Below are 25,613 nucleotides of genomic sequence, written 5' to 3'. Positions count from 1 at the left end.
TCCGCTGGGGGCTGACACCCCAGACGCGGTCCGGCTGCACAATGGAATACTACTCGGCCGTCAAATGGGTCAGACTACTGGAATCCTGCCGACGCGGATCCTGTCAGCACCGTCACTGGACGGTCTACAGCTCTACCTGAAGGGGCCCCTTTGATGGGACTCTGTCCACAGGGTGGCTGTCTCTGCTCCAACGGGAAGGACCATGAGAAAACTCTGGGGCGATCTATGTCTCACGGGGCTCTGGGGGACGCAGCGACGTGCGTGCGTGTTCCAGCCACGCGGGTCTCAGCTCACCGTCTGTCCAGTCCACTGCGCGGGATTTCTAGCTCAGAACGGCAGGCAAAGGCTGGTCCCTGATCCACGAGATGCCCACTGCCGTGTGTAAAGCGGCCCCACTGTCCCTTCCTCTGAAACTCGGCAGAGACTACGATTCATTAACGGACAGAAACATAGACGTTGGCAAAGAAAGACCACAAACCGCCAAGCCCTGCGGCCTCTACGCGGCAGGCGTGTGCCTGTTCATGATATAAGTCTTACACGTCTTCTGGATGGTTGAAAACCACAATAAAGTAGTGGGGGGATGTGCAGTAGAGGAAATCAATTAAGCCGGAAGTTGGTTCTTTAAAAAGACACATAAAAATGGGGCACCTGGGTGGCTCAGTCAGTGAAGCATCTGCCTTCGGCTCAGGTCATGATCTCAGGGTCCTTGGGATCGAGTCCCGCATCGGGCTCTCTGCTCAGTGGGGAGTCTGCTTCTCCCTCTGCCTGCCTCTCTCTCTCTTTGACAAATAAATGAATAAAATCTTTAAAAAATAAAAACAAAAATATTCATAAAATTGACTATTCCCTAATAAAGTTGCTACAGAGAAGGGAGAAGCAATAAACTAGTAATTACCAGGAATGAGAAAGGGGACATTACCCCAGAGTCTGTACGTATTACAAGGGAAGTGAAAGGATTTCTTAATAATGAATTTGTAACCTTGGATAAATGGACAATATTCTCAAAAAATATAATTTACCAAAGCTGGCAAAAGGAATCGAAAATCTGAACAGTCTGAAATTTAATAAGGAAACCGAAGTCATTAATGAGAACCCCACAAAGAAAATCCAGGCCCAGATGGTTTCACCAGGGAATGCTTCCAAGGACTTCGGGAAAACCACAGCCCCACATCACGGGAGCGTCCCCACGGAACAGAAGGAAGGGGCGCCGCTCTGCAACCAGCACGGAGCCACCAGCACCCGGGAGCAAACCCAGTCCAGAGATGCATGAGTGGTTCTCCTTCTCCCCAAGCCAAGGTGCAGAAATCCTAACAAAGTCAACAAGTCAACTCAGAAACCTATAAGAAGAGTGAGCAGGCGTGCCAAGTGGATTTCCTGGGAAGATGGAGGTTTTACACACAAGAAAGCAATAATTCACACCTTAACTCCAAAAGAAGATAACCACACAAGCTCCTCCGGGGATGCGGAAAAAGCATGTATCGGATTCAACGATCAGCCGTGGTTTAAGAGAAAACAGAGTCTAGAAAGCTAAGAATTAGAAAAGAACTTCCTTAGGATGTTTTTTCCTGGTTTTTAAACTTGTATTTATTTCTACTTTTTTTTTTTAAAGGTTTTATTTGTTTATTTGACAGACAGAGATCACAAGTAGGCAGAGAGGCAGGCAGAGAGAGAGGAGGAAGCAGGCTCACCGCTGAGCAGAGAGCCCGATGCGGGGCTCGATCCCAGGACCCTGGGACCATGACCCGAGCCGAAGGCAGAGGCTTTAACCCACTGAGCCACCCAGGCGCCCCTGATTTCTACTTTTTAAGGAATCTCTATCCACCTGGTGTGGGGCTTGAACTCACAACGCGGAGATCAAGAGTCACTTGCTCCGCCAACTCAGCCAGCCAGGTGCCCCCTTCATATGTTTTTTTTTTTAATCTATCAAAACCCCAAGAAACATCATTCTTGACAGTGAGGTGTTGAAAATTGCCCCCGCGAGCAGGGCTGAGACGCTCGTCCCCGCTGGGACCCGCCACAGGGGGTGTGTAAGAAAGGGGAAAAAAGGCACAAGAACGAAGACGAACGAAACTGTCCCGTTCACGGGGACACGATTCTGCTTAAGGAAAATCCAAAAGAATCATCAGTCCAGTGAGATTAATAAGAGAATTTAGCCGAGTCACTGGTGCAAAGTGAAACTCGCTCCAAGTTTGACAGCGAAGCAAGAAGTGAAGACGTGTGTGAGACGTCGCCGTGCACGGGGCGGGGACCGTCCCCCCGGCCACAGCGGGGGGTGAGCACGGACCCGTGTCTACATGAGCCGTCGCCACTCAAAACCAACCCCGGACGGACACTGCAGGTCTGAATGTGAACCGTAAAACACCGCTCCGAGGAGAAAACACCCTCATGGCCCTGGAGCAGACAAGGACATGGGACAGGACGTGACTGACCGCGAGAGCCAGAAGGATGTTAGCGTCGAGGACGTCCGTTCGCCAGCAGACGCCACCCAGAGCGGGACAAGGCAGACCCCGGAACGGAGAAGGGATCGGTCGTGCACAAACCCAACAAAAGGTCTGGATCCACGACACGCAAAGAGCATCCATATAATGCGGAGGAAAGACCGACAACCCAACAGAAAAACGGACACAAGACCTGAACACTCTCCTTAGAGAAGGGGACTTCCAAGTGGCCCCTAAACATGGGAATGTACGTGTCACCTTCAGTAGCTGTCAGGGAGAGGCACGTCAACGCCCGAGCACCAGGCTCCCGACACCCATCAACGGGGCTACAGTTTTTAGGGTGTGGGCAAGATGCGGGCTGAGCGGGACCTGCGGGTCTGCTGGGGCGAGCGCGGCTGGCACCGCGGTCTGGAGGCCGGTCTGACGGGGTCTACCAGGGAAACACACGCACGCCCCCCACCCCAAAACCCCTCCCCCACGGACAGAGCCAAGAGAAAGGCCAGCATGTGTCCACACGAGACAAGAGCCAGAATGTTCAGTACGACAGGGTCTGCAGTAGGGACGAGCAGCGGACACCACCACCCCCGCCTGGTTATAGCTTCATAGACAGAACGCTGAGCCAAAAAGCCAGACGCAGGAGCGTCTGCGGTACAACCTGATGTCTACGAAGCCCAAAATGAAGCCAGGCAGTGGTCACCCCGTGGGGGAGCGACTGGGGGTGCTCAGTGGGCCCCAGGGGACTGGCCGGTTCTGGTGTGGGATCTGGATGCTGGTGACACGGGCCAAGCTGCACGCGGGGGATATGGATGCTTCCCGGGTCTAGGCTGCTTCTGGGAGACCACGGACAGATCGCGCAGGGTTAAAATCAGAGACACCCGAAGGAACAGATCCTCCAACACCTGCAGGTACGAGGGGCCGGCTCGGGCCAGGACGTCTCTCGGAAGCTCGTCTGTGGGCCACACCCACCTTCAAGTAAATTCTCGCTTTTTGGATCCAGACGCCAGATTAACTTAAACCACCCTCTACACGCTGTGTTCTGTGGTTAGAGCTGAAGGACCAGATTACGTACTGAGACTGTAACCAGACAGCACGAAACGGGATCACGGATGCGCTCTTCCGGGGAGCTGGACAGACGGACCCTCGTCGCCCAGCAACCCATGCACATTTCAGATGTCGGGGCCCCCCCAGACGTCAGAGGTGCGTTCCCATGACCTGCTTGACTCCCCACATTCACCTGCAACGCAGGGACCCCATCCCCACAGCCCTGAAATAGAAACCGAGGCTCCGCAGGTCCAGGGACCTGCGCCCCGGGTCCCAGCTGGTCGGTGGGTGAAGCGCCCCGGCCCCGGGAGGCCACGTGGGGGGCGGCCGGCAACTCTAGGCTGGTCCTCTGACGGGTACATCGGTCAGTTTGCCCACGCCACGCCCGTTCACCCCGCAGGCTACAGGAAGCTGTGCACGAGGCAGCGAAGCCTCGTGGGGTGGGGGGGACACACGCACGTACTGAGCTCCCCCAGCAGCTCCCGCAGGGCGCGCAGCCACAGGTGACATAGCGGCTCCTCGGCACAGCAGAAAGTGACCTGCGCCCACTTCCAGCGGCGGCGGCGGGCTCTCTCCACGCAGTGCACTGCGGAGACAGACACCGGGCGGGTCAGAGCGCGCCCCGGCCCACGGGCTCACGTGGAACCCCCTCCGGGCCCGCGAGCCACGTCTGAGGCATTAGGAAAAAGACCTGCGTCTCAGTTCTTTTAACCCATTAAGAAAACAGAAACAAAAAAAAACAAAGAAAGTGAGAAACAAGATGATCGAAACGTTAATTAAAAGTTGATCTTTGGGGGGGGGGCGCCTGGGTGGCTCAGTGGGTTAAGCCGCTGCCTTCGGCTCAGGTCATGATCTCAGGGTCCTGGGATCGAGTCCCACATCGGGCTCTCTGCTCAGAGGGGAGCCTGCTTCCCTCTCTCTCTCTCTCTCTGCCTGCCTCTCTGCCTACTTGTGATCTCTGTCAAATAAATAAATAAAATCTTTAAAAAAAAAAAAAAGTCAATCTTGGGGGAAAATTACATAAGGCAGTTTCTAAAAGATCAAAAAAAAAAAAAGGGGGAAAAACACTGAGCTTGTCAAACAAGGGACCAAAATGTCACCTTTTCCCTGTGTGAAATCAGGAAGACGGGGGGGGGGGGGGGGGGTGTGCTCCGTCACCTGTGAAAGCGAAGGGCTTTTCCATCTTCTGCCATTTTCTGCCGCTGTAGCGCTTCCCGTGAGTGTCTGTTTCTTCCACGGTGATAATCTCGGAGATGGGCACACAGCAGGCATCTGTAAAGACCACATGGTCACATCAGATGAACTGCACAGAATTCACAACACAAGGAAATCCATCCCAAAATGCTGGGACTGTTCTGCTTTAATATTCTCGTTAGACGTCCAAAAGGACAAAAAAAAAAAGAAGCATACGCAGTTGTATTAAACTCGGAGCTAAGCACACTTGGGAAACGCAGTGTTACCGGAAGAGGGGACGTTTATCCAACAGTCGGCGCAGGCTGCCAGCTCTTCCAACGACCTGCTCTGCTGACCTTCCAGGCCAGCTGCTGTGCTCAGTTCGGGCAAAGACGTTCAAGACAGTGTCTGTCCTCAGTCTGGCTCAGGAATCCCAGTGCGAAGGAAGCACATGACGAACCACGGGGCAGGTGGGACCCAGGGCTACCGCATGTGCCCCGGAGAGCCAGGGTCCCCGAGGCGGAGGCCGGGGCGGGGGGGGGCTCTGGAAAGGCCTGGCAGGGGTAGGGAGGCATCAGAGGGGGAGGACGGCACGGGCTGGGGGCGCACGGCAGCCCACGGTGTGGACTGCGGGAAGCCTGGCGGAGGCCCCTCCCAGAGCTGCCCAGAGGGCAGAAGCGAGCTGGGTACCAGCCCGGCCGGGGGGCCTGGAAGTGGAGACTGGACAGCGAGCGCCCGCCGCACAGGCTGCACTCTGGAAGCGAGTCCGCGGATGGCTGCTCGGATCTACGGTCCACATTTACCAAGCAGAGCACCGTAACTTGTGGCTTGATCCCGGGCTGGCTGTCACATGGAGCTGGAGAGCTCGGTTTTGGCCTCGGCTTGTAGAAACCCACCCCTGGGGCATCACAGCAACTTCCCAAGGTCTGGAAGACATTGCCTGTGGGCATCAGGGAAGATGCCGATGGGCGTGGGCCTCAAGGAGCCCTGGAAGGCTGGGAGGGGACCATGCCCAGCAGGGCCAGACTGGCCGGGGCACGGGGCAGAGAGAGTCTTGGAGAGAACCAGAAGTGGGCTTCAGAGGGCAGCAAGGGCTGCGGCGCACCGGCGGGGTTCAGAGGCCGGGGGAGGGGGGCGGGTGTCACGGAGGCCTCCCTGCAGGGTGCCCTGCCTTCTCCCTCCCGATGCCGTCCCACGGCCTGCCTCCCCACATCCTGCTCGACCTGTGGGGCGCTGGCCTGCCCTCCTTCAGGCCCCACCGAGCCTGCACCAGTGTTTCTACGCGGAGGAGCCATCAGGGGTCTGTGTGTCCGGGGCACCGAGCAGGGCCAGGCTCACGGCAGCGCCTCGGGGATGCCGTGGGAAGAGTCAGGAACCCACCCCTTCGGGTCTCACGCTCCCACGGCCATCTCAGACGCTGGGAACAGGCGTCAGGCGCTGCCGCAGCCCTGGGCACTGGTTGTACCTGCTGGTGAGAACCAGCCGAGACCCTGTGACCCAGGCTAAGTGCGCGGTCGGCAGATACTCAGACGAACCAGCTGATGTAAGAAACCGCGCGAGAGACGCGTATCCATATCACGCGGTTAAGTCAGTCCAAGTCACACACGACCCAGGATGACGCACGTGAGAGTCTACACATCAGCAATTCCTACTCCTGCTCCTTCGGTTGGACGACTCGGAGAGCCGAAGGAGGAAGCATGAGATGTCAGGATGTCGCCCGTGCCCTGCTCCCCGGTGCCGGCACACCCAGGGCTGCGGTCCCCCGAGTCCCGCACGCGGCTCACCCGTTACGTCGCACGCCGCTGTGACAGCACCCCGCTCGCTCGGGTACCCACTGGGCACCAGACCCGCCCCCATCACCGAGGGGCTGCGTGGAGACATGTCGGGGTTACAGGGCACAGGAGGGGTACACAGTGCAGGGCTGGAGGCGGGGGGCGGTCAGGGTCTGAGCAGAGACCACAATGAGGCCAGGACAAGCCGCTCAGAAGGTGGCCTGGGAGAGAAGGAGGAGCTGAGGGAGGGACAGGGCCGGAGGGACGGGACGGAGGGCTTGGGGATTCGAGGCTCGTGGAGTTTCCCCTCGGGGGAGCTGGAGCTCAGGTGGCTTTGGGCAGAGGGAGGCCTGGGCGGACGCAGGTCTGCTCCTGGGTCACCAAAACTGGGGGACAGGACAAGGGACACGACGCAAGGGACGGACTCTGGGATGAACCTTCCTGTCTTCCGCTACGGTCGGCCTCCCCGTGCTTCCTTGGGTGAGAACAAGACAAACACATGGTTGTTCACACGAGCGTGGCTTGTGTGTGGAACGCGTGCAGGGATGCACAGAGTGGTCTTCTCTCGGGGGATCGACACCTGCAGAGAGGTTAAAATCCCTACTGTGTGCACACTTCACTGTTCCGGGTCTGGTCTAGGGGCTGCCCCTTGCAGGAACACAGGAGCCCAGGGGCCGGGCACGCAGAGGGCGGCACGGGGGAGGGGTCGGGCACGCGGAGGGCAGCTGGCCCTGGCCCATCGGTCAGCACCTTGGCCATGAGCTGAGCCTGTGTTTCACGGCCGTGCGTGAGGATGACTGTGTCAAATGGACGGGGTTTCAGGAAGTTACATAAGACCAGGGCTGAGAAGGGTCCTTTCCTGTCAGAGACACAAAGGCCGAGACTCCGTCTCCCCCAGGCTCCCATCCCCTCCTCTGTGCCCAGCTGAGGACCAGCCTTCAGGGCCCGGCGCTCGTTTCCTTTCCAGTTCGCTGCACTTTTGCACATCAAGGGCAGAAGGCCTATGCTTCAAAACTCTCCTCTCTAATTGGGAGGCAAAGAACTCCACCAAGAATCTGAAAAGACAGACGGCAAGTCCCTGCAGGACACAGAACGTGTCACCCGGCTTCCACCAGTCTCCTCCGAGGCTACCGTGCAACCGGCCTGTGCCGGCCTCCTCATGCTGGCCCGCAGGGGCCCTCGGGAGGGACAGTGCGTGTCATGCAAACACGCTGGGCCCGAGTGGGAACGACAGAACATTGTGCGTGTACAGAAAATGGACGGGGGCTTGCAAAGAGTTCACGGTGGGAATTGGGCGGCACTTCATGTCCTACACGCTATCAGCGTTCCTCTCGTCTTTGCCTTGCAATGCGAGATTAGGAACAAGAGGAAGGGTCTTCCGGAAAAGAGCGGCAGTGGGATGAGAGATCAGAGCCCCGTGTGAGCAAAGCTTCCTTTCGGGAGGGGCTGGACCTGGCTGGTGGCCACGGCGCTGAACAGGACTCACCCGGACGGGACACCCCAGACGAGGACGTGGGGGCCCAGGGCACACACCGCCCCGGCCCACAGCCTGGCCCGCCCTTGCAGCAGCTCCCCGACCCCTACCCTGCTCTCAGGGGCGCTGTACCCCTGACCCCACCAGAGTCTGCACTTTCCTTGCAAATGCACTAAGCATCTTCCCAGGGAAATGGCCTCGGATCTCACTCCTCATCGTTGCCTCCTTTTGGCTGGCACAGCCCGGTCTGCAGAGGGAGGGGCTGGCCAAGGCTCCCAGGAGTCACCCAGCTGTCACTTCACAAAATAACAACCTGACGTCTCCTCTTCAACACCTGGTGAGATCGCTTCTGGACTGCACAGGTCCCTCCAACGGACGGAAACGGACTGGAAACAACAAAACTCCCTGAGACCGGGCTGCTCACCGGAACCGTGGGCACCTCTCACAGTGGGGCCATCCTGGCATCCCTGGGCTCCAGCCACAAACGCCGGGGGGGCAGGGGCACCTGGGTGGCTCAGTGGGTTAAGCCTCTGCCTTCGGCTCAAGTCACGATCTCAGGCTCCTGGGATCGAGCCCCGCATCGGGCTCTCTGCTCTGCGGGGAGCCTGCTTCCGCCTCATTTTCTCTCTGCCTGCCTCTCTGCCCACTTGTGATCTCTGCGTGTCAAGTAAATACACAGAATCTTTTTTTTAAAAAATGCCGGGGGGCACACTAACATTGCTGGACATCGGCCAGCGTCTCCTGGGGGCACCGTGTCTGGCAGAGAACCACTGCCCGAGGGGATCACTGTGCTCAGCAACCTGTTCTTTACACAGAAAACACAGAGGAAACGAGGGCCAGTCTTGGGGGCACAGGGGATGAGGCGTCTCCTGTACGTGTGTGTGTGTGTCCCACAGGGGCCTCGCACCCAGCCTTTGAAATCTAAACCTATCTTTCCCGGATTGCCGCCCCTTTCCAGAAGCTTCCTTCCCCACTGTACCCCCCGCCGGCGAAGAGCCCTCCATCCTCGCACCCACTGCACAGCTGCCCGGGAGCCCTGCCTGACTTCTTCCCCGCCTTGGGGTGGCTTCCAGCCGGGTCCCCCGAGGGGACGTGGCAGTGCTCTGTTCGAATCTTTCGCGGGGACATCCCGCCGCTCACCATGCAGGTGAATCAACACCCGAGCGCGTCCACCACCCACCTTCCTGGCAAAGCCTGCGACTGCGGGAGCGAGTGTGGGCCCCAGACCCCTCCCACCCCCACCCCCTGTTCTCATCCCAGCGCCTGCGCTGGCCAGCACTGAGGGTTCTCACCCAGATTTTCAGCCCGATCCTAAGGCAGCCGGATAGAAGCGGCCGGTGCTGCGGGCACCGTACATAGGACCGCTCCACAACACTCAGTTATGACACTGAGATGCTCTTTTCAGTGGTGATTTTTAAAACTTCCTGAGCTGGGAAAGGAAGTCTGTCCAGGTGCCCCCCCCCCACAGGACAGACACAGGACGTGACCTGACCCAGCTGCTGTCCTCGACTACAGGACAGTGCCCCATCCCTGCTCCTGGGGGGCCGCGGGGAAAGAGGACGTGGGCTCCCACTATCTCCTCGCAGGCTCAGGTGAGATCACAGGGGAGCCTGCAGCCGCCCGGGGGCCCAGGAAGGGCCATCCCGTCCCGATTCAGGGGTGGAGCCCTGACTTTGCGGGCGGGTGCTGAATGGGGAGCCATGGGGGGTGGTCTCCTCTCAAGAGCAGAGAGAACGATCAAATGTCCCAAGTGCCACCTGATCCCCTCCCAGCCGCCTGTCTGCCAGCACGGACTGGCCTGTCCATTCTTCCTGCTCCGAAGGCCCCGTGGGAACGCTGTCCTGGCTCTGTGTGCGCATGCACGCACGCATGTGTGTGTGTGTGTGTGTGTGTGTGTGTGTGCGCTCACAAGCAGCCGAGGGAGGGACTGGAGGCAACACGCCCCCCCCCCCTGGTAGAGCGACCCCCCACCTAGCTCCCAGTACAGCGACCCCACGGGTGGTCACCTGCCCCTGGGTATCACCCTGACCTCTGGCCCTTGCCGTCCACCTGCTCTCCAGCCCTGGGGGACGCTGGGCGGTCACACACACAGGACTTATTGTACAGGGCACACTGGCTTTGGCCACCTGGCCCCGCCCGCCCAGCTCTGTCCCCTCCCGAGAGCTTCCCCAGGCCTCCCCGCCTTGGCTCACCTCGGCCTCGTGCTTCACAGCATGCAGAGCGTTCCACAGGCCCTTCTGGAAAACCGACCCACTCGAGAGGCTCTGACCTGACCTCCACGAGCATCTGTTCCTCACACTGTCTGTCCCGACAACGTCTCGCTAAGCCACCAGACAAGAGAGTTTTAAACAAAGGACGCCCTGTCCCGGGGCCTGCTCCCCTGGAGTCGGTATCGGCATCCCAGACGCGTCCTGGGCCCCCGCGAGCTCCGTGCCATGAGGCAGCAACCCGAAGGCTGGCATCGGAGAAGATCTGAAGACGTCTACAACCTTCCCGATCACCCCTTGGCGGGTCGGCCCAGTCAGCACTCTGAGCCGGTCCTCAGTGCTTCGGAAACAGCTCGTCATGCAAGCCGACAAGCGCGACACGGGATGTCACACGCGGGCAGCAGCCAGGCTCGTCCAGACACACCTCTGCCCGGTGCCCCCCACGGCAGGGGCCCCGCACGCAGCTCCCTCCTGGCTGCTCTCTCTCTCTTCGCGCCACTAGGGCTCCAGTTCTTTCTGGTCTTGAAAAGACCCGATCTGGAATCCCGCAGACACAGACTGACGGACGGCTACGGACAGTCCGGATTTGGACAAATGGACGTGCAGGCGAGGTCGGCTATAAACACGGAACTGCAGAGGCTCGTATCGATGACAACTGACTCTGTCTGCTTCCGGAGGAAGAAAACCCGTCCGACTAGGGAGAGCCGCTCGTGTTCAAAGAGTAAGACGGGGACACGGGGTGTTGGGTCATGACCCCCAGACGGGCACCGCCCCTCCTGGGCAGACGGCGCCGAGGGCAGCACCTGGTCTGGAGACGCGGCCCGCGTCCGTGCTGGGAGAAACCACAAGCTGGTGAGGAAAACTCACAGGCTCTGTGGCAAGTGTTTTCTTCCTTTTGTCCTCCCCCTCCTGGGACATGAAACAGTCCGTCAGTCCCGCGTCGCAGGGATGTGGGCCCTAGACTAGTTCAGGGTCACGTTGCAGCTGGGGATGGATATTTAAAGTAGCGTCTACGTCTGCTGTAAACACGGAGCCAGGTCGAAGTCAAGGAAAATACAGAAGAGGCACGTGTTCAACCAAAGGAGAAAAGAAAACCAGACATTCTGAATACTTGCTTGATATTTTTATCTTATAGAATTAAACAGAAACCAACCTCAGGATAGGCCACGGGCTCTGGCCGCTCCTCTCCGCTGACGACAGTTCGACCATGTCCCCACCGCGTCACCGGTTCCAAAGCAGCAGGGAGTGAACTCACCCGGCCTCCGTGCGCGCGCGCGCGCACACACACACACACACACACACACACACACACACGGCCTGCGCGCTGCCTCCCAGCTGGGTCACTACTCCCCGAGGATGAGCCTGCTTGTGTGTCCCCACGGGCCACCGCCTCTGGGCACCTGGCACAGCCCCGCCGTGGGATGGGCGGTGACACAGCCACGGTGCCGGCCGTGGGGAGTGAGGTCTGCGCCGACTTCACATGTGCGGATGAGCCTCACGGCGATGCCAGGGGCAAGCAGGCTCCCCGCCTTCCAGACGGCGGCCGGCACAGGGACTTCGCGCAGCTCGCGGCTCTGGGAAGTCGGACGACGCGTCCGAGCCACAGGCGGTGAGTGGCAGGCCCAGAATTAACTCTGGCAGAACGTGGTCCTCTCCGCCGCACCCCCTGCCTGCCCCCTCCCGAAGGGCCCCCACCTCAACCCCGGGCTGAGACAGGCCGCAAGGCGTGCATGTGAACAGCCACAAACCATTCAGAAATGGGTGAAAAGACCTTTTTTTTTAAAAAAAAAAAAAAGGATTTTATTTACTTATTTGACAGAGATCACAAGTAGGCAGAGAGGCAGGCAGAGAGAGAGGAGGAAGCAGGCTCCCTGCTGAGCAGAGAGCCCGATGCGGGGCTTGATCCCAGGACCCTGAGATCATGACCTGAGCCCAAGGCAGAGGCTTTAACCCACTGAGCCACCCAGGAGCCCCCGAAAAGACCTTTTTTTAAACCATAATCCAGCAGCGAGTACAGCACGCTACGTGGGAGTGTCTAATTGGAAGGACTTAACACCTTCATTTGTTAGAACGTCCTTGCACTACTGTCCCAGGGCAGGCCATCTCGTTAGGTCTCCAGCATCTCATAAAGAATCCTCCTGAGAACGCAGCTCGCCGGAGCCAGAACTGTGGTGGCCACAAGCCGCCCCGCTCTCCCTGTCAGACCTCGGCGGGACTCCGACACGCCTCTGTGTGTTTAAGCTCCCGGTGCCGTCTTCCAATAGCAATAGGAAACCCATTGTAAGGGCCGCTGGTCCTGGTTAAGATATTACGATTACTGCAGACTCAGAAAAACGTTCTCATAAAGTCCTTTGCAACCACAGGCTGAGACGTCGCAAGCAAATCTCCCCGGCAAGTCCGAGCTTTGCTGACAACGGGTGCGGCGCCTGGCGCTTCCCTCACGGGGAGGGGCTTGTGCTGACAGGCAGCTCCCCCGATAAAGGTGAGGACCGAGTGGCCACCGTATCCCAGCAGAGTCACAGGTGACGCCCACGAGCCCCCCAGCTTGGCAGCAGTCTGGGCAAAGCCAGCCAGGGGCAGCTGAAGCGCTCTGCCCCGTTGTCTCCCCTGCCGGGTCTGTCTGGTCGTGACCCCCTCAGACCGAATCTACTCGACAGTCACGACTCAAATGAGAAGCAGTGGCTGCCGCCGATCAGCTTTCCTGCTCCACGTTCCTGGGCAACCCTGCGCACCACAGCAGTCTCGTACCCAACAGGAGAGGGACTTGGTGTGTGTCACGAGATGGGGTGGGGTTAGACGGCCGGAGCACGTCACTCTGCAGCCCCACAGACACGCAGGATGCCCAGCCGGCACCAGAGTGAAAGCAAATTCACAATCAGGGGCGTAGCTCTGTTCCATGACGCAACGCCAGAGCCCTGTGCAAGAGGGAGCAGGTAGGACAGGCCAGGAGGGGGCCACTGCACACCCCCTTCCTGCACCCAACAGTATGGCCTGATGGGCTGGGCCCAAGTCTGAGCCTTCTGTGCGCTCGGGAGACAGGTAGGGGAGAGTGAGGAAAAAAGAAGACAGATTTAAAAACCCTATGTAGTCTAAACTCACTTCAAATCCAACAGTGGAACAGGCAGAAAGTAAAAGACACGTCATGCAAACATTAATCCGAAGAAACCTGGAGTTGGGGCACCTGAGTGGCTCAGTCAGTTACGTGTCCAACTCCTGATTTCAGCTCAGGTCTCAGGGTCATGAGATCGAGCCCCTTGTCAGGCTCTGCACTTAGCTCAGAGTCTGCTTGGGATTCTCTCTCTCCCTCTCCTTCTGCCCCTCCCCTTCCACTCGTGTGTGTGCGGGCGCGCGTGCGGACATGCACGCATGCACTCTCTCTCTCTCTGAAAGAAAGCAAGGAGTGGCTTGTTAACAGATAAAGTCATCCTCAGAACAAAGGAAACGACCAGAGACAGAGACGGACGCTACATAACGAGAAAGGGTGAACCCCGAACGAAGATATAGCAATCCTGAACATGCGCGCATCAAACAACACAGCAGGAAAATACATACAGCAACAAGTTATAGAACTACAAGGCAAAATAGGGAAGTCCACAGTCGGGGCACCTGGGTGGCTCAGTCACTGAGTGTCTGCCTTCAGCTCAGGTCATGATCCCGGGATCCTGGGATGGAGCCCCACATCGGGCTCCTTGCTCAGCGGGAAGCCTGCTTCTCCCTCTCCCACTCCCCCTGCCTGTGCGCCCTCTCTCGCTGTCTCTCTGCCAAATAAATAAACAAAAATATTTTTTAAAAATAGACAGAAGTCCATAATTATATTTGGAGATTTCAACAATCATTAGAACAACTAGACAGATGGGCAAGGATATTAAGAACCAACACCATCATCAGCCAACAGGACCCGTCACATTTCTCCAGCAACAGAACACACCCTCCACCACGGGCTACAGGATAGACACCACCTCAGACCAGGTCACCTCAACACGTCCCCCTGCCCTTCAGCTATTTCGGTCTTCGGGGGGTGTAGGCAGGTTTGGGTGAAACCTGGACCAGCTCTGATGCCGGAGCCCCATCCATGCGTGGATATGCTATTCCTCAGCAGGAGGACGAGCTTTCTGCTTATAGACCAGGGCACGGTGGGACCGGAACCCAAATGGGTGTGTCTCCTAAAAGCTGTATCGGTTTTTCCAGACGACCAGATTCGTTTGCTTGCTTGTTTTGAAGGTCAAAGTATTTTTAGTCATCTGGATTAGCTGCTTGTACAATACATCACATGGCTCTTCCCTCCTCACAAATAAGGATTTGGAGCAGGGTCAGCAAGCTGCAGGCCAGCTCCAGCAGCGGTCTGCCTTTATAAATAAAGTTTTATTGGCACACAGCCACAGAAATGCATTCACACACTGTCTATAGCTGCTTCTATGCTAAACCAGCAGAGTTGAGGAGCCGTGGCTCTCAAAGCCTAAAATATGTGCTATCTGGCCCTTTAAGAAAATGTTGGGGCATGTTTTAGAGTAGCAAATAAGAGTTAACCTTGAGTAGCCTCAGAAAAATCACAATGTATCTGACCACCATGGGCTACTGCGCAATCAGGGAATCTGATAGGAACCGGCTGGCGGGTGCCTGAGGAAGCCCTGCGGGGGCGTCCGCTGTTCGTTTTCCGGCACCTGTTAAGGCCGCAGAGGATGAGCCCCTCTTCCTACAGGGTCTCCTCCCCAAATCAGGAGACGGTCTCTTCTTTCCTGAAAAAGGTCGATGGGATTGCCATTTGTTCCCTGCTTGGATATACCGAGATGCCGCCCCATCAGGACGTGCAGGTCGTAGCTCTGTATGACCTGACGACCTGCCTTACCCGGGGCTTCCGGATGGGGCACCATGGAACAGGTCGGCCGGGCATGTGGTACGTGGCCCTTTGGGATCTGTGGTGTCACCCTTCAGGATTGTGCAGACTCTGTGGGCTTTGCGTGAACTCTCCCACTTCTGAGTCACCCCCGATGGTTTCAAAGCCCTTCAGAGAAAAGCAGGGGTGCTGAATGGTGAACAGAGGAAGGGATCCCTGGGCGCCCCTCCCCCGCCTTTTCCTGCAGGGGCCCCGGGACCCGCCGTGATGCCTCCTGCCCGTTCCTCCCGCTGCTTGGCGGGGGCGCTCCGGAGAACGGGGCGAGCGGACCCTGGTGTCTCCCCTCCGAGAGAACGCAGGGAGAGAAGACAAATATGTTCAAAAATCTAAAAAGCCAAACTCGCAGAGCAGACGGGTGCCAGCAGAGCCACAGGAAACTCAGAGGACGAAGCCGGCTGAAGGGCAGTGTCCTAGCGGGGCCGGGCCTGGACGGGGGGGGGGGGGGGGGGGGGGGGGGGGGGGGGGGGGAGACGATCTGCTGCGGGGAGCAGGAGGAAGCAGGGAGGGCGGGTGCCGTGGGGCCGGATCAGGAGGCTGAGTGCGGCCACGCGCCTGCCGCAGGACTCCCATGGGGCCGGAGAATGGCGCGTGCGGAAGAACTTTCCAGCAGAGCCTCGGGCAGCTGCGCCTAGCTGGCTGCCCGCACCGGGCTCAGGGTGCTCTCCCGACTTCTGAGCCCAGGGCCTGGGTTCAGCCATCGCACGCGTGTTCCGAGGAGGTGAGAGTGAACGAGAGAGACAGAGAGGGGAGGCCTGGAGGCGGGCAGTGGGCAAAGGCGTCCGAAGCCGGCTGTGGAGAAAGAGCAGCACATGCGGGGGGTCGGGGGAGGGGTGGGCAAGGAGAGGCACGAGACTTGACGGGGGTGGGCGGGCAGGCCACAGGAGAACCCGCAGCGGCGGGTGGCGGGGGTGAGTCTGAGAGTCTGAGACGGCCGGCTCCGGCGCGCAGTCAGGTGTCTTCGGAAAGCTGGAGGCTGAGCGCAAGGGAAGTCACGACGCAGACCTAGCCCTGGGTCCACCTGCGACCGTGAAGTCAGCCCAAGTCCGTAAGAACAAAGGGCGCCTTATTCGGGCCCAATCTGTGCGCTCACGAGATACATGCTGAAGGCAGAAACCAGCTGCGTTCCGGAAGAGAGTCCGTGTGCCAAAGTCTGGACCGGTAGAGAAGAAAGAGAAATTGGGGGAAGGGAGGAAAGCCAACACCATCAGCGGTGTCTTAGAAAACACAGAAGACGAGCCTTCTCCACCGTCAAAGGTTCCTCAAATACTAGTGTTTTTCCCTTGAGATAAAGGATCAAACAGGAGACTGATAGGTCAAATGATACATCCTTTTTAAAAAAAACACTCTGGGGCACCTGGGTGGCTCAATGAGTTAAGCCTCTGTCTTCGGCTCAGGTCATGATCTCAGGGTCCTGGGATCGAGCCCCGCCTTGGGCTCCCTGCTCAGCAGGGAGCCTGCTTCCCCCTCTCTGCCTGCTGCTCTGCCTGCTTGCGATCTCTCTCTCCCTCTGTCAAATAAATAAAATCTTGAAAAATAAATAAATAAATAACACTGTCAAAATGTTGCCACATTAATTTCCCAAACCCGCAAAGCAGCTCACCGGCCCGTCGCATCCGCTCCCTCTCTGTGCTGTTTTGCTCTCGTCATCTCCCCAGACACTCATCACCCACCCTTGAATTGTGTTCTTCCGTGAACAGCCTGTACGTGCTCTTTGCAATGGCTTTTTAAAATTAATTGACTGTCGTATTTATTGCAAATATCACTCCCATCATTTTTTAAATTATGGAGTCTTACCAAAAGTATTTATTATTTATTGAAATAATCTAGATCCTGATCTAGATTTTTCTTTTTGTCTGGATTCCATCTTGGTCAGTGAGGTCTTCCCAGACTGCAAAATTGTCCTCTGTTTTCTTTCTATCTTTACATGAAAATCTTCAATCCATCCAATTCTGACTGAGGAACTTTTACATCATCGACTAAAAAGGGCCTTTGTAGTGTTCGTGTAATAAAATATTGCGCAACCAAGAAAAATCATGTCTTAAGATATAAGCTTTCTTTTCTTTTTCTTTTTTTTTTTTTAAAGATTTTACTTATTTATTTGACAGACAGAAATCACAAGCAGGCAGAGAGGCAGGCAGAGAGAGAGGAGGAAGCAGGCTCTCCACGGAGCAGAGAGCTCGATGTGGGGCTCGATCCCAGGACCCTGGGATCATGACCTGAGCTGAAGGCAGAGGCTTTAACCCACTGATCCACCCCGGCGCCCCAAGACATAAGCTTTTCTATGCTAGCTTTTGACTCCTAACTACGCATCCAAGAGAAAGGAAAGCATATGCTCCTCAAAGGGCTTGTACGCAAATGATCAGTATCTTTAGTCATACAGCCGAACCCTGGAAATGGTCCTGAATGGATAAACAAACTGGTTTTCTCCTACAATACAGTTATTACTTTGTAACAAGAAGAACCAACCATTGATACGTGATGAATTACAACAAGATTAAGTGAGACAAAGAAGCAGAGACAGAGCACATGCTGCATGATTGCACTCACAGGAAATTCTGTTAGAGGTCGACTCCGTCCCTGCGGATGCAGCAGCCCTGAGACCAGGGATGGAGCTCGGCAGAAGGTTCTGGGCTGATCTGAATGTCTATATCTTTTTTTTTTTTTTAACATTTTGTTTATTTATTTGACAGAGACAGAGATCATAAGTAGGCAGAGAGACAGGCAGAGAGAGGGGGAGAAGCAGGCCCCCTGCTGAGCAGAGAGCCCGATGCAGGGCTCGATCCCAGGACTCCAGGATCATGACCTGAGCCGAAGGCAGAGGCTTTAACCCACTGAGCCACCCAGGTGCCCCTGAATGTCTATATCTTGATGGGAGAATGCTTAGGCAGGTGCATATATTAACCAAAATTCACTAAACTATACCCTTAAAACATGTGGATTTTAGTGTCTGCAAATTATACCGCAATAACGCTGACTTTTTTTTTTTTTTAAGATTTTATCTATTTGAGAGAGAGTGAGCACACGCGCGAGCATGCACGAGGTGGGGGGAGGGGCGGAGGAAGGGAGACCAGCAGACTCCCTGCTGGGCTGAAGCCTGATGCAGGCAGGACCTTGGGATCATGACCTGAGCCAACGCCAGACGTCAGATGGTAAAGCTGACTTTTAAAAGTCGCATTTTAAGTGCGTCAGGAGTACCTCTGAACAACCTTCTGCAGGATGTTTCCCTTGCTTTTCCTTCACGCGCGTCTACACAGACAAAAACACCAGAGTATTCACTGCTTAAGGGTGAGACTACGGGTGATTTCTATGTACCTGCTTTTCTGTCTGTGTTTCCAGATTTTACATTGTCTGTCAGTATCTGTGGTTTGCCTACGTTTTGCTTGGCACTGCCAGGCGGTATTAGAGAAACCCGTCATCGATGTAGCAGTGACCTGGCCAAGGAGCTCACCACCCGTGGGGTGGGGGGGGCGTGGGGGCCATTCCAGGAGGGGCGGGTGGGAGGGTGGGGAGGGTTTTCCTTCAATGGTGGAGCCTGGGTAGCAGTGTCTCCCCCGCCCCCAGACACACGCGTGTGCACACACACAGCCAGCACGTGCGCACACTCATACACAAGCACGCACACTCCTGCCAGCCCCGACCCTGAAAGAAAGCACTCAGAGTCCGAGGGTATAACCCAGACACAGCTACAGTCCGTTTCAGGCTCAGCGAGCCCGACCCACTTTGAGCCAGGACGCCTCTGCGGAGTTTCCTGTCTTCAGTCGGCTCCACTTCCGACCAGGCTCGCCCCCAGGGGCGCCGCTCCCGCAGCATCCTCAGGGGCAGAGGGGCCCTCTCAGGGACCAGAAAACCCTGCCCCTCCCCGTTCCCAGTCCTAACTTGGCTGTCCAACCCTGAGCCACGTTCCCGGCACAGGGACCTGCAGAGAAAAAAGCACTTGTCTTTTGCCTCTGTGGGCAGCGCCAGCTTCTGCGTCTGAAAACAGGAGTGATATTCGTCTCCCACAGGCCTGCTTCCTTTTGGGGGTGCAGGGTAATGGGGACCCCCAAAGAGCTGGTGAAGCCCTTTCAGCTCCGCTTACCCAGTGCTCGGCACGGTGCTGGGAAGCACACCAAGTGACGAGAACAGGACTCTCCTGGGACGAGGCCCACCCACAGGGGCTCCCTCAGCCCCCTGCCACCCCAGGGAGGGAACCAAGCTCTGGGTGGAGAAGCTCTGGCCCAGCCGGTCCCAAAGCACCGCCACGGTTTGTAAGAGCCAAACCACCACCACCCCAAGAAAGAGGACTGGTGGCTGTTGGACGTGAGCAGCCAGCGGAAGGGGAGCAGCGCCCCGGTCTGACAGCCAGAGACCTTGGGCAGGCAGAGGGCGCCCACACCGCAAGCAGGCAGGGAGGGCCTTCCCACCCGGACAGCCCACAGGCGGGGTCTGCACTGCCACTGGCCGGCAGGGACCCACCAAGTTCACGGCCGGACCATGAGTGGGGCAGTGACTTAAACTCTCCACAGCTGGGTCTCCCCAGTAGTAAAGTATGAGAAGAGTGGCCCTGCAGGGTCGAGTGGGAAGGGGACCCAGAAGAGCAGCACGATGGCTGAGAGGAGTCCCCATGCCAACACGACAGCTCGAAGCCCCAGGGGCCAGGCCAGGCACCACTCACCACCGCCAGAGAGAAAATGAACGAGACAGAGGGCCCTGTTGGGTGGTGCCAGGGGGCCCGAGGGTGAGATCTGAGGCAAGACGTTTCTCCCAAAGGGACCTCAGTCAGATCACGCAGGCGCAGACTCTCACACACCCCGCCACAGACAGGCTCTCTGCAGAAAGGGCTTCTGATGCCCAAGGCCAGAAACCAAGTGCTGATCTTGGGTCTGAGGCCACCCTTGGCCTTGGCCCCACCTCCCTTCCAGCTCTACCCACCCCTCCCCCAACCAGCTAAGCCTCCCCATCTCGGGTCACTAAGCGCCTGCAGCATCCTGACCACCCCCAGGGCATCTAAAAGTCATCCCACACCCTGTCCAGGAGGGAATCCTGACCTCGGCAATGCCCACCTCCAATAATGAAAACAATATATCCCCGCCGCCCTGACTTCAGTGGGCTGTATATTTGGGCCGTGCTCCCCTCTCTCAACTTCCGCATTTCATGCAGACCCCGCCCTGCTCACTCCCACTCCGGCCCGAACTGGGTTGGCAGCCTCCCCACTGCACTTCCTTTCACCCCCTCTGTTCACTCCACAGGGATCCTTTAGGAAGATAGGGCTGGATAAAGCCCTCCTGCGGCTCCCAAGCACTCACAGAGGAAGGGATCCTACCTCGGCCCCCGGGATCCACAGGGCCCCACTTCCTCTCCCCCACCTCCCTCCGGGGGGGGGGGCTGGTCTTGGGCCTCTGCTGTGCTTCCCACCTGCACAGTCTCTCCCCACGGCACGGTCCCTCCAGGTCTGCAGTCCCATGCAGCCACCTAAGGGAGGCCTGCTGGCTGCCCCTGGACCGCAGCCACCTGCCTCCTCCTGGGGGGGGGGGGGCGGGGGGCGGGGGTTCTCCTCAGACACACTTGCCTCTGCTGGTGCACCCCCCGGTCTCCCTTCCAGGGAAAATGACCCGCGGCAGCAGGGACGCTTAGGCAGGGACGCTGCCATGTGCACTGAGCCGAGGATAGGCTACCACGCACCCTCCCCAGCAGGCCCTCCATGAAAACTTGCACAAGACCAATGAATGGAGTGGGACACACGCAGGCTGCCCAGCCCTGGGCTTCCTCTGCCTCGGAAGCCTCTCCCCGTCCCGCTGTCCACCACCGCCCGGGGCAATCCTCCCCTCTCCTTCCCGGGATCAAATGACATCTCCCTCATCAGCCTCTGCCCATCCCTCGCTGCAGCAGCTCTGCCAGGGCGCCCCTGGCCCCTTCTCCTTGGGGAGAGAGCCTTGAGCCCGGTGTGTCCTTTCCATGTTTATCCAAATTACACTTCTCCGAGTCGGGAGGGCCTCTGAAGGTCATGTGCCCCGCCTGTTTTGTACCAAAACGTACTCTCCCCGGAGCACGTCCCAGACAGAAGGCTGCCGGCTCCTTCCTCCCCTTCACCGCAGGAGTCCCCGACCCTGCAGGGCGGCCTCGCGCGCTGGGGCCCCGCTAAGGAAAAGCGTCCGTCCTTGATTTAAACCGAAGCCGAGTTCGGGGCGCCCGCACCCCTCGGGATCCATCCGTGACCATCTGACCCAGAAGGTGCCCTTCAGATCCCCGCGGGCCGGTCTGCGCGATGCAGCCGCGACCAGGCGACCCCGCCCCGCCCGAGCCTCACCCGCCCCGGCCGCATCCGCGCAGGGGACCGCGGGTCCGGCCCTCCCCGCCCGCACCGTCCCGACTCGCCCTTTGTCACCGGGTCCCCGGAGCGCACACCCCCGCCCCGGGCGCCGGGCCGCGTCCGCTCCCCTCCCCGCCCCCACCCCCGGCCGAGCCCGCGGGCCGCGGCGACACTCACCCGCGCCAGGGGCGTCGGCTCCGGGCCCCGGGCTCCGCCACCAGCGCAGCAGCGCCCGCGCGGGGTCCAGGCTCACGGCGCAGCGCTGCCGCTTCACCCACAGCACCGAGCGCAGCGGCTCCGCCGCCCCCATCGCGCCCGTCGCCCGCCGGCGCCGCCTGTTCGCCGGGCGCGGGGCGGGGGCGCGGACGCCGAGGGGCGCGGGACCGTTAGCGGCCCCCGAGCCCGGGCGGCGGCGGCGGCGGCGCGGGGCGGGCGGGGCGCGCGGGGCGGGCGGCGCTGCGTCACCCCGTACGCAGGGCGGCCGCGGGGGACGCGGAGGGGGCCGGCGCGGGGGTGGGAGGGGAGGGGAGGGGAGAGGAGGGGCGGGGCGGGGAGGGGCGGGGCGGGGGTTCCGAGGAGGGGCCCGCGGCGCGAGGTGGGGGTCCCAAGGAGGGGGCCCCGGGAGGTGCAGGGAGTGGGGGATCGAAGCGGGGCCGGCTTGGGGGGGAGACAAGAGGGTCGGCCTGGGACCCAGGAGGGGGCTGGGGGCGCGAGGACTGGGCGGGGGAGGGGCGAGCGGCCCAGCAGGGCAGTGGGCGGGACTCGGGCCGCGCGGACCCGGGGTGCTGCTCTGGGATGGTCCGGAGGGCGCAGGCCCGGGAGTAGGGGGGCCTCCCCTCGCCGCTGGTCTTGGGGTCCGGGTCACAGTTGCCAGGCGGGAGCTGGAGCTCAATAACGCCTCCTTGGTGGGTCCTGATGACAGGTGGGGTCGAAATGGCCGGGGCTCAGAAATGGTGCCTGGGCCGCCTGCGGACAGGCCTGGCCCTCCAGGTGGGCGAGGGACACCTGTGCCAATCCGGATGTGGCCCCGATGGGCGGCTTGATGTCCTCCCCAGAGCTGGGCTGGCTCTGCCTTCCTCTCACACGTAAGCTCCAAGGCCTGGACAGGCACCCGTAGGAGGTCCGAGCCCTGTTGTCCGCCCCCCACCCCCAGACTACCATAGGCTCCTCTTTATAGGCCGGGGAGGCAGGTGCCGCCCTCCCCACATTCCTGAGGGGACCAGTTTCAGGCACTGGGGACTCAGCAGGGATGGGATGGAGCAAGCACCTGAGGGAGGCGGTCTGGGTTCAGGGCTCCCCGTGCCCTGCTCACCTGAAGAGGCTGCTGTCCCAGAGCCCCTGCAGCCCCTGCCCCAGGCACTCACGGCCAGCCTGCGAGGGGAGGGGGCCTGCAACCTGCAACCAAGGAAGGCTTGCGGGGGGAGGAGGTCTTCCTCCTAGGGGCCTGGGATAAAGCAGGGGTGGGGTTGGGGGGGACACAGGGAGCTGAAGCCTCCCCTCCTGAGTCGGCCCAAGGAGAGGAGGTGTCATTCTGATCCCTGTGCTCTGGATTCTTTTCCTCCTCAGAGGCCCAGCTCAGCCACATGGGGGGCCTTCCCTGACCTCCAAGCTAGATGGACCATGGCAGCCCTCTCCGGCCCTGCCCTCAGAGCATGTCTGCCCCTCCCCACGCAGCTCCAGAGGGCAGGGACCCGTGGATCCTGTAGCTCTCACGCTGAAAACAGTCCGAGTATGGGGTGAGCACGCCAGCGTTTGGTCCCCGATTTATCAATGAAGCAGTTGCAGCTCGGGAAAGCCAAGTAACTTGTCTGCAGGCACGGGGCTCAGAAGTGACAGAGGTCTGACTGCAGGGGCCCGGCGAGCCATCTGCCTCCCCCTCAGCTCTCCCTGCCCAGCCTTGCTTCTCCGTGGCTCCCCTGGCAGGAGGCTTCCCTACAGATGGCAGGAGGGCGGACTTCATGCCTGTGCTTGGCACTGGGTAGCCACAAATACAGGCCTTGCCCTGCCAGCTCCCTGTGATTCATTCCTCGCTGGGAGCCCAGCCCCTGTTCAGGCCAGGTGCAGGGAGAGCGAGGAGAGGGCAGAAGGCTGTGGGTGAGTCTGAGCCCTGCCCTTGGGCAAGCCATCCCTGATCTCCAGCCCAGTGGGGTGGACGAAGGAAGGCCTGCCCTGCCTCCCTCCCACGGCTGCTGCTCTGAGGTTCTGGAAATGTGGTATGAAACTTCTTTGGAAGTCTTGCGCCAGCGCCAGCGGGGGGCTGGTGTCAGCAGGGCATCTCGAGGGGGAGGATGGCAGGAAAGTGTGGGTGGGCAGGCAGGGCTGCAGAAATGCCAGTCTCCCTGCCCGGGCCGCCTCCTGTGGCTTCGCTGGGCTTGGCTCCCTCTGCCCCTCCCAGCTTATTCATCTAGAGCCTTTAATGCCGCACAGCAGCTCATAAAGGCCGTAGCCAAAGTGGGAACCCAGACAGAACGCAGACCCCGCCTCTGCAGGGCAAACCCAAGCATCCACCCCAGAGCACCGATGAGGCCCTGCAGAGGGAGCTCAGGTGTGGCTGCTCAGGAGGCAGGGCCTTCAGAGAGCGGATTAAGGTAGGCGGGCGGTAACCGGATCCGACCGGTGCGCTTCGAGAGGAACTGTGGACACAGACCAGGACAGGGGGTCAGGCCTATGAAGAGGCAGTGAGCGGGTGGCCGTCTCCAAGCCGAGGCGGGAGTCCCCATCGGGAAACCAGCACCTTGACCTTGCAGTTCTCACCTCCAGCTTAAAACTGTGAGAAAATAAGTCTCTTGTTTAAGCCCCCCGCTCTGTGGTGGTTTGCGGCCCCAGTGGAGTAATACAGTGACCTTCCACATTGGCGGGGGGCGGGGGGCGGGCTGTAGCCCGGGCCTGGCTGAGGAGGGGCCTGGCCAGTGCAGGACCCCTCGCTTACACTCTGGAAGAAGGAAAGGAAATGCAGGCTCTCGCCAGGCGATGCGCTTCCTGGAGGGGGACTGGGTTGGGGCGGGGATGTCACTCCCTACGTGAGCTCCGCACTAGGGCCCAGAGCGGCTGCCAGGCCCCTGCTGTGTGTCACGCGCTGGTGAGGGGCCTCAGGGGCTCGTTGTGAAGGCGACCAGCGGCACAGCACCCCCGCCCCCCTGCTGGCCGTCCGTTGTCTGGCTCACCTCTGTCCTGGCAGCCGTGCCTTTCCGGGGCTGGGCCTTGGCCATAATCCCTTCCCGTAAGGTCGGCCTGGGAAACCTCCACTCAGCTTCTCCTTCACCCCACCAGGTCCCCAGGCAGCTCGCCCCGTGAGACTTACGCTCAGGCCTCCCCTCGTGTGGCCCCTGTCCCGCCCGGGCTGCTGCAGAACAGTGTCAGTGGCCCAGCCTGGCTAGACATGCCCCGGGTGCCAGCAAGGCCAGAGGGCGTCGACTCAGCCAGCAGCCCGAAGCTTGGGCTGGCCTGACGCTGCCCTGCCTGCCACCTGCCCCTGTCCGTGGTTGGTGTGCAGGCTTGGGCTGCGGCCCGAATCTGGCCAGCTTGTCTAGGCCAGACATCCGGCCCAGCAGGGGCCCACACCCACTCCCCTAGCCAGAGATACGATCGAGCCCCATAGTATTGCCACCAACGCCCACGAAGATTCCGCCCACCGGGTCATCCTTGCCTGAGATCTGCTCACCCCTCCCGGCCACCAGCAGGGCCCAAGCACTGGCCACACCTTCCAGCACCTCGGTGGCCTCCGACCTACTTTGCCTGTGTCCCGGGAGCTCCTGGACTTGTTGGCTGGGATGGCCACCTGCTTATCTCTCCAAGCTTCCTTTGCCTGAAGTCAGGGCCACGACCTGACGTCAGCACCCTGCTGGGTGGGGTGAGGAGACACCTGTCCCCATACACGCTGGCTACAGGAATGCGGCCCCCTGCCCTCCACCATGGAGGGGCCTTCCAGCTGCAGCCTGGCGAGGCTGATTGCTCTGAGGACGTGTCCTAGGCCCAAAGCGGCTCAAACATTTAGACAACAAGCTGAGAATTTACAAAGCACCCTTGCATTGCTCGTGTGGCCCAGACGATAGCTGTTGGGAATGGGCGTTATTTACCCTCTTTTACAGATGGAAAGACTGAGATCCACCAAACTAACCTGACCTGTTCAAGTTCTGAGAGGGGTGGGTGTTGCTGTGGCGCACCCGCGTGGGAGAGTCTGAAATGTGAGAACAGAAGACCCACAGAGGCCGCAGCCCGCACCCTCCCTCCGCGGGCACTCACCCTGGGCACTCTGGTGGGGCCAGTCCGTTCCATCCCGGGCCGGGACAGAGGTGCCAGTGGGCAGTGGCCGCAGGGTGGGTCTG

General features: G+C 59.5%; 1 protein-coding gene across 1 annotated transcript in view; it reads right to left on the bottom strand.

Annotated features, from left to right (window-relative positions):
* CERK (ceramide kinase) overlaps window positions 1-21,708 on the bottom strand; it is a 38,802-nt gene extending 17,094 nt beyond the window's left edge. Inside the window, exons 1-3 of the mRNA XM_046010895.1 lie at window positions 21,466-21,708; window positions 4,638-4,751; window positions 3,943-4,065 (exon numbers count right to left, since the gene is read on the bottom strand). Coding sequence (XP_045866851.1) covers window positions 3,943-4,065; window positions 4,638-4,751; window positions 21,466-21,598 — 370 coding nt within the window. The 5' untranslated portion in view covers window positions 21,599-21,708. The remainder of the gene's footprint in view (window positions 1-3,942; window positions 4,066-4,637; window positions 4,752-21,465) is intronic.
* Window positions 21,709-25,613: the final 3,905 nt, after the last annotated feature.

The sequence above is a fragment of the Meles meles genome, chromosome 7 (assembly GCF_922984935.1).
Source record: "Meles meles chromosome 7, mMelMel3.1 paternal haplotype, whole genome shotgun sequence".
Taxonomy (NCBI): Eukaryota; Metazoa; Chordata; class Mammalia; order Carnivora; family Mustelidae; genus Meles; species Meles meles.
Note: the sequence above shows the minus strand (reverse complement) of the source record. Positions and strands in the feature narration are given on the sequence as shown.